At 41.5% G+C, this 15,469-nt stretch overlaps 1 protein-coding gene across 4 annotated transcripts in view; it reads right to left on the bottom strand.

The window, feature by feature from the left end:
• PHACTR1 (phosphatase and actin regulator 1) overlaps positions 1-15,469 on the bottom strand; it is a 646,873-nt gene that overhangs the window by 159,444 nt on the left and 471,960 nt on the right. For all 4 annotated transcript variants that reach the window (XM_078687609.1, XM_078687610.1, XM_078687612.1 and 1 more), the window contains exon 4: positions 12,354-12,515. In XM_078687609.1, the coding sequence (XP_078543735.1) occupies positions 12,354-12,515 (162 nt within the window). The remainder of the gene's footprint in view (positions 1-12,353; positions 12,516-15,469) is intronic.

Here is a 15,469-nt window from a genome sequence, read left to right on the forward strand (position 1 = left end):
TGTGGTGGGTGCGCCAGTGGGTAGTGTCTCCGACTGAAACACTATTGAAAATAACGAAGTGGTGTATGCATAAGTCTATGCAAATACATCCCCACTATGGCACTCCGATGAGACATAAAGATGTCTTTCAAGGATGAATAATTCCGAAGTTTTTGAACAATTTATTGAAACAACTTGTTTGTTCATATGGTTAATATTTCACTTCATATCAATCCAATGTTATTCAATTGTTTTCAAGATGAGGGACATGCAAAGTATATAACTCCACTCCGATGCATTTCGGGCGGTGCCCTTTCTCAAGGAGTGCTAGGAAGAAGACAAGATGGTGTAAGAAAGTAGGAAGGGTGACAAGCGCTTTGGTGGGCTATATCAGTTTAAAGTGCCTATCAATAAGTGAGGAAATTCAGGCTTGTAGTAAAAACGGAGGGCAAGTGATGGAAGGTGTCAGCTAATAACTCAAAACGGGACGTGAATTAGCAATAACGGGGTGTGAATGGTAGACGTCATGGTGTGGTTGGTTGATAAGCGGTGAATGACTTACTTGGGATTTCTCATAACGCGCGGCGTTGCTGGCGGGTACAGGAACGGGTGAAAAGCGCTGAGCGCGAAAGATTCATGATAAAGGAAGTGGCCCATGGGGCATAAAAATAGAAAGAGGACTAGAAAGCGGTACGGGGTGGGATAGAAGAAGGACTGGTGATGAAAGGAAGTTAATGCGCCATCTTGGAATGGTGAAAATGCGAGGGGAAACCGGTAAAGTGATGATGTAGGAAGGGTGGACAGTGTAAAGCAAAAAGTATGAAATAAAATAAATGAAATAGAACTCTGGCAAAAAGAGACAATGAACTATAACACATTATAGGTAACAGCTGTATTCAAAGCGATCATTGAGGCCGAAAGGCTTCTGAGTCTGAAGGCGGAACATCCATTCAAGTTCTCTTTTTAATAAAAGTTTGTTGTTGTCGGTTCCTTCTTTTTTATTGACAATTTCAAGGATGATAAATCGCAGTTGGGCAATGGTGTGGCAGGCTTCCAAAAAATGCATAGCTATGTTGGATTTGGTGTTTTTGAGTTGAATGTTTGATTTATGTTCATTCAGACGTGTTTTGATTTTTCTTTCTGTTTTGCCAACGTTCAGTTTACCACATGGACATTTCAAGGCATATATGAGGTTACAAGAGTCACAAGTCCCATTAACTTTCAATTTGATGATATTGCCCTTCATGGGGTGGTGGATGTTGTTGCCTTTAATGACGCAGTTGCAATGGCTGCAATTCAGACAAGGTTGGGTGCCTTTGTAATTTGAAGATGTATCGGTAGGTTTAGATAATATCTCTTTGATATTTTTACTCCTTGTGTGTGCAAACAAAGGTAAAGGTTTAAACATGTCGCCAAAGTCTGGCTCGACTTGAAGGATGGACCAATGTTTAAGAATGATTCTTTTGTAGATGTTGCTGACTGTTGAGTACTTAGATACCAAAACCATACGTTGTTGTGCCTTGGTGGGTTGTTTGGTGAGGGCCTCTTGTCGTGGTATTAGTGCCACACGAGTTTGTGCGTCAGATAAAACTTGTACGGGGTAACCTCTGTCCAGGAAACGGTTGTGCATTTCTTGCATGCGTGTTTTCATGGTGTCTTCATCCGATACTATACGTTTGACACGTAATAGTTGAGAGAAAGGCAGGTGCTTTTTAAGGGACTCTTGATGGTAGCTCTGATAATGCAGTGTATTGTTGCGGTCAGTGCTTTTTCTATGAAGGTCTGTGATGATGCCAGTTGGGGAGATTTTAATATTGACATCCAAAAATGTAATTTCTGAATTACTAATCTGCCAAGTTAACTTGATGCGTTCATCCTTGGAATTGAGGTGATGAAGACATAGTTCAAGAGATTCTTTGGAGTCCGTCCAGACGAAAAATAAATCGTCGATGTATCTGACGTAAAGTTTAAGGTGTTCTTGAAAGTTGATGTCGCCATAGATGTGTGTTTTCTCAAAGTTTTCCATATATATATTGGCATATGTGGGGGCAGCACAATTTCCCATCGCCATTCCAGATAGCTGTAGAAACCATTCGTTGTTGACTTGAAAATAGCTGTGGTATAATGTATATACCATTAACTCCATCAGAAATGATTGCATGGGGCTTTCAATGTTGCTCTGTAATAAGGCTTGCTCAATGGCTTCAATGCCGCCCTCATGTGGGATAGATGTATATAGAGAGCTGACGTCAGCTGTACACAGGATGTATGAATTGTTGTCATCAATTTGAATGGTGGCCAATTTGAGTAGAAATTCAGTCGTGTCCTTAATGTAGCTGGTGGCTTTCGTGACGATTGGTTGCAAGTAGCGGTCTATGAATTTGCCTGTGGGCTCGTGAATCGAACCCTTGGTGGATACTATCGGGCGGAACGGGGGATTTTGGAGATCCTTATGTATCTTGGGGCTCATGTGTATAGTAGGACTCCTTGGATGTTCGACCAGCAAGAAATTCTTGGTGCGTTCTTGGATGATGTCGTTTTGCAGAGCTCGCATGACGATGTCTTTAAGAGTGATTTGGAACTCTCTGGTGGGGTTATTTTCTAGCCGCATGTACAGCGAAGTGTCTTGTATGTGTTCTTGAAGTCGTTGTGTGTATAAAGAAGTGTCCAGGATGACTAAGGCTCCTCCCTTGTCCGCTTTAATGCATTTTATGTCTGTTTTGTTGGCTAAAGATTTAAGGGTGTCACGATCCTTGGTGGTAAGATTCTGATTTCTGGTACTCCTGTTAAAGTTGATTTTCGCTACGTCGTTGTGAACCAGTTTTTCAAATAAGTCAATGGTCTTATGGCTACTGGGAGCCTGGTATGAGCTTGAAGGTCGCAGGCCTTTGAGTTGATCAGGTTGTGCACCTGCGGTTGGAGGCAAGATATTTTCAAAAAAGTGGCGCAATCTCAGTTTTCTGACGAATTTAAAGGTACTCACTTCGAGTTCCAGTTGGTTGGTATGTGCAGTGGGAACGAAGGATGTGCCTCTTTCAAGTAAATTCATTTGATGTGAAGTGATGGTGGTGCTAGAAATGTTAATTACTAAATGTTCTTTTTTGGTTTCGGATCCTTTGTTATCGCTTTGCTCCTGGTGGTAGGGGCGGTTGATTCTTTTTCTTTTGTTTTTGCTCCTCCTAAGTCTTCGGCGTTCTCCGTGTCTGACTCTAAAAAATGAACCGCAGAGGTTGAAATGTGTGAAGTGGTGGAAGTACTTGCTTGTTCTTGAGATGATCTAGAGGTGATGTTGAGGTGACGCGCTTTTCACCCGTTCCTGTACCCGCCAGCAACGCCGCGCGTTATGAGAAATCCCAAGTAAGTCATTCACCGCTTATCAACCAACCACACCATGACGTCTACCATTCACACCCCGTTATTGCTAATTCACGTCACGTTTTGAGTTATTAGCTGACACCTTCCATCACTTGCCCTCCGTTTTTACTACAAGCCTGAATTTCCTCACTTATTGATAGGCACTTTAAACTGATATAGCCCACCAAAGCGCTTGTCACCCTTCCTACTTTCTTACACCATCTTGTCTTCTTCCTAGCACTCCTTGAGAAAGGGCACCGCCCGAAATGCATCGGAGTGGAGTTATATACTTTGCATGTCCCTCATCTTGAAAACAATTGAATAACATTGGATTGATATGAAGTGAAATATTAACCATATGAACAAACAAGTTGTTTCAATAAATTGTTCAAAAACTTCGGAATTATTCATCTTTGAAAGACATCTTTATGTCTCATCGGAGTGCCATAGTGGGGATGTATTTGCATAGACTTATGCATACACCACTTCGTTATTTTCAATAGTGTTTCAGTCGGAGACACTACCCACTGGCGCACCCACCACATGGTTTAACTGAACTTTGATCCTATTTAAACCATCGCAGTGCACCGCCTACCACTTTTTTGATTATTCCTTGATCCGCCAACGGCGGTTTGCACGCACCACAATGCAGTATGAAGATATCAGCCGAAGCACTGAAGCTGGAGCACATACCCTTGCGTACGATGATGAGGAACGTCAACGCATTTACGCATTAATTGAAGAAGACATCACTCCAGCCTCCTCTTCTCGCAATAAAGAGCAATGCATACGACAATTACTATACCTTTCCAAGAGACATATTAATCAAAAGCTCCACGCGAGCACACTACTTAAATACCACCGGGCACTCAGAATCCCTCGCGGTTTAAGGATCGCGTTGAAACCCTCCTTGTGTAAAAATTCTAAAACCTTTAAAGACAAATGGAATGGAATATTAAATAAATGTAGTTTGGATCTTATTCTCCTCATGTTGAAGAACTTTCCGGCATTCTGAAAGAACTTGAAAACGAAATCAAAGACATCGACAAGGAACTCAGAGAAATGTTGACTCCAGAAGAACTCACTAGCACATTGGAAGACCTGAAAATTACCCTCGATAAACACCAGAAAGAAATCAACGAGCGAAAAATCAGAAAATTTCGCAGGGACACGCTTGATTACAAGCTTGACGAGGTCTACTCCTGGGCGGATATCTACGCCCAACGACGACGCAATCGGCCAACAAACATGCAGACCGATACATCATCTTCTGGCAGTGATACTTCAACTCGTTTACCCCGTCAAAACATCACCTCTAGATCATCTCAAGAACAAGCAAGTACTTCCACCACTTCACACATTTCAACCTCTGCGGTTCATTTTTTAGAGTCAGACACGGAGAACGCCGAAGACTTAGGAGGAGCAAAAACAAAAGAAAAAGAATCAACCGCCCCTACCACCAGGAGCAAAGCGATAACAAAGGAGCCGAAACCAAAAAAGAACATTTAGTAATTAACATTTCTAGCACCACCATCACTTCACATCAAATGAATTTACTTGAAAGAGGCACATCCTTCGTTCCCACTGCACATACCAACCAACTGGAACTCGAAGTGAGTACCTTTAAATTCGTCAGAAAACTGAGATTGCGCCACTTTTTTGAAAATATCTTGCCTCCAACCGCAGGTGCACAACCTGATCAACTCAAAGGCCTCCGACCTTCAAGCTCATACCAGGCTCCCAGTAGCCATAAGACCATTGACTTATTTGAAAAACTGGTTCACAACGACGTAGCGAAAATCAACTTTAACAGGAGTACCAGAAATCAGAATCTTACCACCAAGGATCGTGACACCCTTAAATCTTTAGCCAACAAAACAGACATAAAATGCATTAAAGCGGACAAGGGAGGAGCCTTAGTCATCCTGGACACTTCTTTATACACACAACGACTTCAAGAACACATACAAGACACTTCGCTGTACATGCGGCTAGAAAATAACCCCACCAGAGAGTTCCAAATCACTCTTAAAGACATCGTCATGCGAGCTCTGCAAAACGACATCATCCAAGAACGCACCAAGAATTTCTTGCTGGTCGAACATCCAAGGAGTCCTACTATACACATGAGCCCCAAGATACATAAGGATCTCCAAAATCCCCCGTTCCACCCGATAGTATCCACCAAGGGTTCGATTCACGAGCCCACAGGCAAATTCATAGACCGCTACTTGCAACCAATCGTCACGAAAGCCACCAGCTACATTAAGGACACGACTGAATTTCTACTCAAATTGGCCACCATTCAAATTGATGACAACAATTCATACATCCTGTGTACAGCTGACGTCAGCTCTCTATATACATCTATCCCACATGAGGGCGGCATTGAAGCCATTGAGCAAGCCTTATTACAGAGCAACATTGAAAGCCCCATGCAATCATTTCTGATGGAGTTAATGGTATATACATTATACCACAGCTATTTTCAAGTCAACAACGAATGGTTTCTACAGCTATCTGGAATGGCGATGGGAAATTGTGCTGCCCCCACATATGCCAATATATATATGGAAAACTTTGAGAAAACACACATCTATGGCGACATCAACTTTCAAGAACACCTTAAACTTTACGTCAGATACATCGACGATTTATTTTTCGTCAGGACGGACTCCAAAGAATCTCTTGAACTATGTCTTCATCACCTCAATTCCAAGGATGAACGCATCAAGTTAACTTGGCAGATTAGTAATTCAGAAATTACATTTTTGGATGTCAATATTAAAATCTCCCCAACTGGCATCATCACAGACCTTCATAGAAAAAGCACTGACCGCAACAATACACTGCATTATCAGAGCTACCATCAAGAGTCCCTTAAAAAGCACCTGCCTTTCTCTCAACTATTACGTGTCAAACGTATAGTATCGGATGAAGACACCATGAAAACACGCATGCAAGAAATGCACAACCGTTTCCTGGACAGAGGTTACCCCGTACAAGTTTTATCTGACGCACAAACTCGTGTGGCACTAATACCACGACAAGAGGCCCTCACCAAACAACCCACCAAGGCACAACAACGTATGGTTTTGGTATCTAAGTACTCAACAGTCAGCAACATCTACAAAAGAATCATTCTTAAACATTGGTCCATCCTTCAAGTCGAGCCAGACTTTGGCGACATGTTTAAACCTTTACCTTTGTTTGCACACACAAGGAGTAAAAATATCAAAGAGATATTATCTAAACCTACCGATACATCTTCAAATTACAAAGGCACCCAACCTTGTCTGAATTGCAGCCATTGCAACTGCGTCATTAAAGGCAACAACATCCACCACCCCATGAAGGGCAATATCATCAAATTGAAAGTTAATGGGACTTGTGACTCTTGTAACCTCATATATGCCTTGAAATGTCCATGTGGTAAACTGTACGTTGGCAAAACAGAAAGAAAAATCAAAACACGTCTGAATGAACATAAATCAAACATTCAACTCAAAAACACCAAATCCAACATAGCTATGCATTTTTTGGAAGCCTGCCACACCATTGCCCAACTGCGATTTATCATCCTTGAAATTGTCAATAAAAAAGAAGGAACCGACAACAACAAACTTTTATTAAAAAGAGAACTTGAATGGATGTTCCGCCTTCAGACTCAGAAGCCTTTCGGCCTCAATGATCGCTTTGAATACAGCTGTTACCTATAATGTGTTATAGTTCATTGTCTCTTTTTGCCAGAGTTCTATTTCATTTATTTTATTTCATACTTTTTGCTTTACACTGTCCACCCTTCCTACATCATCACTTTACCGGTTTCCCCTCGCATTTTCACCATTCCAAGATGGCGCATTAACTTCCTTTCATCACCAGTCCTTCTTCTATCCCACCCCGTACCGCTTTCTAGTCCTCTTTCTATTTTTATGCCCCATGGGCCACTTCCTTTATCATGAATCTTTCGCGCTCAGCGCTTTTCACCCGTTCCTGTACCCGCCAGCAACGCCGCGCGTTATGAGAAATCCCAAGTAAGTCATTCACCGCTTATCAACCAACCACACCATGACGTCTACCATTCACACCCCGTTATTGCTAATTCACATCCCGTTTTGAGTTATTAGCTGACACCTTCCATCACTTGCCCTCCGTTTTTACTACAAGCCTGAATTTCCTCACTTATTGATAGGCACTTTAAACTGATATAGCCCACCAAAGCGCTTGTCACCCTTCCTACTTTCTTACACCATCTTGTCTTCTTCCTAGCACTCCTTGAGAAAGGGCACCGCCCGAAATGCATCGGAGTGGAGTTATATACTTTGCATGTCCCACATCTTGAAAACAATTGAATAACATTGGATTGATATGAAGTGAAATATTAACCATATGAACAAACAAGTTGTTTCAATAAATTGTTCAAAAACTTCGGAATTATTCATCTTTGAAAGACATCTTTATGTCTCATCGGAGTGCCATAGTGGGGATGTATTTGCATAGACTTATGCATACACCACTTCGTTATTTTCAATAGTGTTTCAGTCGGAGACACTACCCACTGGCGCACCCACCACATGGTTTAACTGAACTTTGATCCTATTTAAACCATCGCAGTGCACCGCCTACCACTTTTTCGATGACTTTAGATAATATCACATTGCATTACGATGCATAAGATGAAACACAAAATAGCATACATATTGTGATGAAATAATGCACCAAAACATAAACCATTTCTCACCACCATTAGGCAGAAGATGCATGAAGCATGGAAAAGAGCTAACATAACATAACATGCCATACCATAACATGGCAAGAAATTGCATTAAAAGCATTAGAAAGCATACCATTTGGTGTTATCAACTGCAAAGACAGTAGAAAGCAATAAAACACCAAAAATAGCAAATATAAGGTAACATACCATATTAATGTAACATAAAGTACCATACTTGAATGAAACATAAGATAATGTAACATCACATGACGTAAAAACAATGCATTTGGGGGTGCAATGCCAGATTACAATTCTCAGAATTTAGGTCCCCAAATGAAAATAATTGCTATGGACAGCTCACAAGTATGGTTACTTTCCAGCAATAGTGGGTGGAAGGTTTTGGACAGAACAGGTGGGTCCCGTGAAGAAGTATGGCCACTGCCAATTTGGAGAACACTACAAGGGAATAACTATATCGGGTTTTACAAACATTCTAATTGTTTGCAAACCCAATTTGTACATTTAAATGTAGGACCAAAACTGTAGGCACATGTCTGCAAACTGGCTTTTAAATACACCTCTAAACACCCATATTTTATGGGGTTAAAGTGTAAGGGATTTCTCCATCTCAAAAACCATTGACAGAGGATAAAAGAGAGAAAAAAGTGGAGGTGCACCTCAGCTATCACTATACATTGGCAGGCTTTCTGCTGGTTGAAAGTCTGCTGGAATTTGTTAGTACACTATGGGGCCGATTAGGATGGCGGACGGACTTGCGTCCGTCCGCCATCCCAGAGGTGGAGGGACCGTCCGCATGGGCTGCGGCGGTCCCTCCGTGCAAATTAGGATGTGACCGCCACCCTGGCGGTCACATCCTGTATTTTTATCATTGCGGCGGGTGCTGCTTGAAGCAGCACCCGCCGCAATGATAAAAATGTAAGTTGTGCATTTGCCTGCACAAAGCGGCAGGCACCTCGCGGTGCCTGCCGCTTTGTGCAGGCAAATGCATGGGGGTACCATAGGTACCCCCCATGTGCACCCCCCAACCCCTTCACCCCTGGGGGCCCGCAACGGGCCCCCAAACACAAATCCGTATGCCTTTACACGGTGGAAATGCCGCCGTGTAAAGGCATCTTTCCGCTGTCATCCTAATATGGCTGGCGGTGTCTGATAGACACCGCCAGCCATGTTAATGCTTTTCTGCCGCGGGCGGAATCCGCCCGCGGCGGAAAGGCGGCGGACAGATAGGAAGACCCACCAGCCATCCTAATATGGCGGTGGGTCTTGCAAGGCTCCCCGGCGGATTTCCCGCATCCTCCGGGCCGGCGGTGGCTTCCGCCGGCCCGGTGGATGCGGGAAATCCGCCATCATAATCGGCCCCTTTGTTTGTAGATTTCTATGCTACGACTGCAGATTTTTTTGTAAATTGCCTAAAATGTGGACAGAATTGCAGGGAGAAAGATTAGGAAATATTCTTAAAATGTCCAAAAATCGCTTTGTGAATGTGCCCTTTATCTATATTTTTGTTTTGAATTTCTTTAAATTGTACTGGTATTTTCTTGTGCCGATAGTTTAAAGAGAATACAACTATTTTTATCAAGCGATGTGTATGTGAACTGCATCAATTGGATGACCAATCTTATTGTAATTGTATTGTATTGCAGTTTCGTTTATATAGCGCTTACTACCCCGGACGAGGTGTCGAAGTGCTTTTTCAGCGAGTGGCACACTACTCCAGAACCCATAAAGGATTAGTGGTGAGTTAGTATAGTGAAAAGATGAAAGTAATTTGAGCGGTGTATATGTTAGTCAGTTATTTGGATTGAGAAGGAAAGTGGAGGGATAGAGAGGGAAAAAGGTTTTCCTTTATATAGCGCTTGCTACCCTTGATGGGGTTTTGAAGCACTTTTTCGGTGAGTAGCACGCTACTTCGGAACCCATGAAGGAATAGTGGTGAATTAGTATAGTGAACATATGAAAGTAACTTGAGTGGTGGATATGTTAGTCAGTTATTTGGCTTGAGAGGGATAGTGGAGGGATAGAAGAGGGAATGTATTAGTATACTGTGTCTGCCCAGTGAGGCAGCTATACTCACAATTGATATGACACCCCTCAGTCACAAAACATTAGCACACTTGATAAACTATCCCGAAATTAAATCCGTCTATTCCCTGAGGCATGTTTTTTAACTGAATGCCCTTGCACGTCTGCACCCAGATACATTTATCCTGAATGCCAAGATCATGTGTTTGTGGGAGACTCAACACCTTCTTGGTGAAGTAATGTTGTAAACAGCATCTGAAAACCACAGAATAGCATATCTCCTCATGTCTTGAAGAATTCTAGTGAATTCTGATTCCATTGTCTGCTATTTTTCAGTATTAAATAATCTTTAAAGCAGGTGTCCTGAGCTGACAGAAATCATCTATCATTAAACCCTATTTTGATTTTTTCAACCCAGTTCCAAAACTGCTTTGTGCCACAACTGAATATTTTACCACCAAGCGTAGGAAACTCACTCCTCTATCTCATCTTCGTGATACAAAAGTCATAAAAGGGCACGTACATTTCAGTTTAAATGTATATTGCCTTCACAGGAATCTCACTCCAGTGAAAATACTTTTTGAATCAGGGTCTTACTCTGCGACTGGGCCAGTGAATGTGTTGCCTATTCTCAATTGCAAAGCAACTTATAATAATGAATGAAGTCATAAACCTTTTTCAATAAACTGTGGAGGAATTCTGAGAAGACATACAAGTCCCTTTTTTTAGATCTGGCTTGATAGCGCAGCTGCTTCCAGACCTTTTGCGTTCAACATGAAAAGAGGTTTAAGAGATAATACTGGAGAGGAGCTTTGGCGCCTCCTATATGTTGATTGCATTCACTACTACATTTCATTGGGCAGAAGGTGTGTGCTTCCACTGAAAAATAATGTTTGTATCAAGCTTTATACCTTGCTAGAAAGCTTGCTCAATTAAACAGACATGAATTGATTTTGGTGAAAATGCCACCGATAAGATCTTATCGGTTATTTTGAAATGTTACCACAAAGGAGGTAAGCCTTAATTATTTCTTGATAGATTAATGTGTGGGATGCATGAGTGCAAGGATGAGAATCAAAGTACACCTATGATGAGGTATTCAACACCTAAACTCATCAGCAACTTAAGAGGCATGTTCAGATATAAGCCAGACCTATTGGTAGTTCCACTGCTTGTTTGTAATATGGACTTCTTCTGGTATAAGAAGTAATATACCTGTATTTCAAAATTAAAATACTTTGTGGATCTGTTATAAAGAGTCCATTCTGTTTCATATGAGCTTGTAAATTATTTCCATTAGAGCATTCCTACAAAAATAATTTTATGATAAGACAGTAGTACCTCACTGGTAACACGTCCAAACCTGGGGCACAGAGATCGCTGTAAGAGGAATACAGTTGCCACCGGAAAGAAAAGTGGGTTGAAGGGGTATTGTAAAAGAGACCTTAAAAACCTAACTTCCTTGATTCATCCCAGGCCCATCCGAACTTGAAAAACAAATTAAATATTCAATTATGCAAGTCTTGTATTCTATGTAGGAATTTCTAATCCTGCATATCCACAGCAACTAAAACAATATGAAAGAGTTAAGGCTAAATACGGACATAAAATGTGTATTTACCAGACTGACTCTCAGGAAAATGAGGAACAGTCAAGCGCCTTGACCAACTAAATTGTGCACACAGAATATACATTTCTTGGTGTGGAGATCCATGGATCCCTCACTATGGACTTGGAAACATATGATTAGAGCCACTGGAATTAAGGTGCAGGGGAGAAACAAATTATGTGAAAGGGATAACAAAATGAAGGGCCAAGAAAATACAAATTATATGGTATAATGAGATGTTTTGTGGCAGTATTACTTCATTGTCTTGTCATTTGTTCAATGTTAACACTGTTTGGACAGAGGTTGAACATCATAGGTGCCTGCCACTTCGCTGAAATAGGTGTGAAAGCCTTTAAGTGACTTTTGATCCACTAGAGCTAAAAAACACTTTTTGGGGTAAAATTTGCAAATTATGTATAAAATGATGAGTTAAGTGGCAAATGTGGCAAATCCCTAAATATGCACAAACCTCCGCACAATTTCATAACGACATTGGTCCTGTACATCAAACATTTCTAAAATATGCGTCAAACTTTAAACACGTTTGAGCTGACATGAGGCTTTTTTCACATTAGCTAATGGGGAGTTTGGCTGCGGAAGCCCAAGCTGCAAAGTCATACTTACACAAATATAATAATAAAAAAATAAATGTACCTGCACCCTCCATGGATTCTGAAGTGATGTGCATGTCGTAGGCACAGTGCTCCCCTGAGGCAGAATCATGTTCTGATTTGTTCGCTAACGATGACTGACCAGAGCCAAGGGCCTGTCCATTTTCCAGTGACCCTTCTTCACTTGTTACGGGAAGCTCCCCATCTGTGAAGATAAAATACAAGGGTGTTAAGGAGCAACTATAAATCTTTGAAACCCAAATGATGAGCTTGCTCATAAACCTTTTCTTAAAATGTTGAATCTTTCAGACTAAGATGGCTTACCTACAATTCATGTGAGAACAACAATGCTATTTTTGAGGTACAAATCATCTTAGGTAAGACCGCACTTATATCAACAATGCTGCCTCTAAACCATTTGAGCAACTTCTGAAACCCACCCCTCTCCTAACTGGGCTGCATGCCCCTATCCAACACCTTTTTGACTCACTATATAGGACCCCCGGCCTGAATGTTCCCGCCCTAAAAACCTAATTCGGCGACTTATAACACGACCACAAAGCCACTGAATAGTAGTTTGCAAATCTTTTTTCGACACAAATCTCACATTAAAAGCATGGAGTAGTTTTAAGCACGAATTGTAGCACATGAAACACATGCAAATGAATATAGTATTTCTTCATACATAATTATAATTAGGCTTGTTTCTCTCAATTTTTAAACTTCCCTTTTTGCTTGTATGTAATGTTTATCTGCATTCATTGTTTGCTTCTACTTTTATTTATTTCTTTATGCAATATATATATGTACATGAATGGAATTCCTGCAATCCTGTAACAAATAATACTTAAACAGCCTTGAAAAAGCCATAGGCCTGCAGACCATTGAGGGGTGAAACACATGGTTGTTGGTCTAAGTTCTCTGCTGCCTCTCAATTAAATAGAGGCTTTCATTTGTTTTCAATTGTATTCAAATAACCATATGTGACAGCAGAATTGTATGCTTCCCCCATTCAGAAAAGGCCTATCCTACAATGTGTGCACACACACACACACACACACACTCACACTCACACACACACACACTCACACACACACACACACACACACACACGCACACACACACACACACACACACACACACACTCACTCACACAATCTCGCTCTATCCTGGTTATTGGATTTGCAAGTCCCCCTTTCAGATCTGGGACACATACAACCAATCAGCAGTCGGAATAATGGCTTCCATCACAAACATAAATAAATCAGGTAGAGGAAAGCCAGCAGCAATGCACTCGTCCTTATCCACATGAAACAGACATGACTGCAGCAGTGTGAACTTCCTCCAAACACAGGAAATAAAAAAAACGACAGGACATGGCTAGCTTCCATCCAACAGACCAATGAATGAGGTGTGGGCACCATCAATGGAACCCTCAAAAGCACATCGTATATTACAGAAACAGTACGGACGTGGATACTGCAGGCTGATCTCAAAGGGAACCATTACCGCAATGACAGGAACAGTGCAAGCTTTTCTAATTCACAAAATAAGTGACAATGTGTAAGCAGCAACAAGCTTCTCTCAGAAGCAGAACAGGCACAGCACAGGGAGCAGCAGTGTACGCTTCATTCACACACAGAACAGGCACAGCACAGAGAGAAGCAGTGTACGCTTCATTCACACACAGAATAGGAACAGCATGGACAGCAGCAGCACAACCCTATCTCACACAGACACACATCAGCAGGCCTCCCTCCCCAGAGGAGTGGAAACAATGTCTACTTGGGTTTGAGACAGCCTACTGTTAAAATGTCAGAACCTGCAGAAACATTACTGCATGAGCCAGCTCGCTCTAAAATCCCTTGCCGCATCAAGCTTTTTAACATTGCAAATTATGATCAGGTTTGGAAAATATAAGAAATAAAAACAGTGTCAGGAAATCTATTTAGCCAAAAGAAGGAACGATCATTAATTGGTGTGTTTTAAATCTAGAGAACCTCGTGTTCATTTTTTAGATTTAACAATTCAGGGGCTGATTTACCAAGGCCTACATAAAGAAAAATTAGGGTTGTCAGGGAATATTCATATATAATTAGTACAAATAGAAAGAACTGTGCCCTCTTTTCATTTTGATAATAGGGAATTAGACAGTTTGGGGGCGGTTCACAAAGGTACTTGTAAGTGAAAGTACTCATGTAGTACTACAACCCATACTCGTAATGCCTTGGGTACGAAAGCTTTGTCTGTAGACAAAATTGTTGCATTTTTATTCCGAATGCTTTGTAAAATATGTGTTTGATGATATAGCTAAAGCTTTCTAAAAGCCAGCACTTAAAATGGGGCCAGGGCCTGCATGCAAATGGAAATGTGATAGGTGAAAACAAAGTAAGTGTTATCTAACAAACACACAAGTGTACCATTTACTAAGCCAATGCCGAAGAATAAAATAAGCATGGAATAAAATATCTGAATGATAAAAGGCCCAATCACCTGTGTTTAGCGTCAATAAATGGTTTGATTTGTGCCTGTCAGCTATCCATAAAATGATATCTAGCAGGCGAAAATGCATTTATTGCAGAGTACTTCTCTGCCACGAGGGCATAATTACACAGTAGTAAACTTCACACAAACAGTAAGGAGAATGCGCCATGACAGTTTGTTAACGCCCCACAAATCCATGAGCTGGCGCCATTCATAAACTGTTCTCTGCCACAGCCCTGCGCTGGATTTGCTTATGCAAAGATCTTGTGTTAACCAGTTGGCTGCTGCCGTCGCACTACCTCGCTGGTGTTGCCGTCGGCCAATGGCCGACGCGACCGCGCCCTTTTTTTAAAACGGCCGCACTGCCGCAAAAAAGCGGAAGCAGCCAACGGGTTAAACCTCATCAAGCAAGATTGTTCTTGTGCAGGAAGGGTCACCTTTCTGTACAAAAACACTCTCCAGTGGCCTTTTTCTCTTTCTGTGTATGCTGCAGAATGCAGCACACATCAAAGGGGGAAGTAACTAGCAGAAATAAAGATATTTCTCCTTGTTACGATTCACCTGGGAAGGTGTAGCATTTTGGCACATTCCCTGGTCTACCAGTAATGAAAATCTGGGAATGTATCAAAATACTTGGGTTTTGCATAGGAACACCCATGCCCAACCCATGGGGGG

This window comes from Lissotriton helveticus, chromosome 4_1, assembly GCF_964261635.1.
Source record: "Lissotriton helveticus chromosome 4_1, aLisHel1.1, whole genome shotgun sequence".
Taxonomy (NCBI): Eukaryota; Metazoa; Chordata; class Amphibia; order Caudata; family Salamandridae; genus Lissotriton; species Lissotriton helveticus.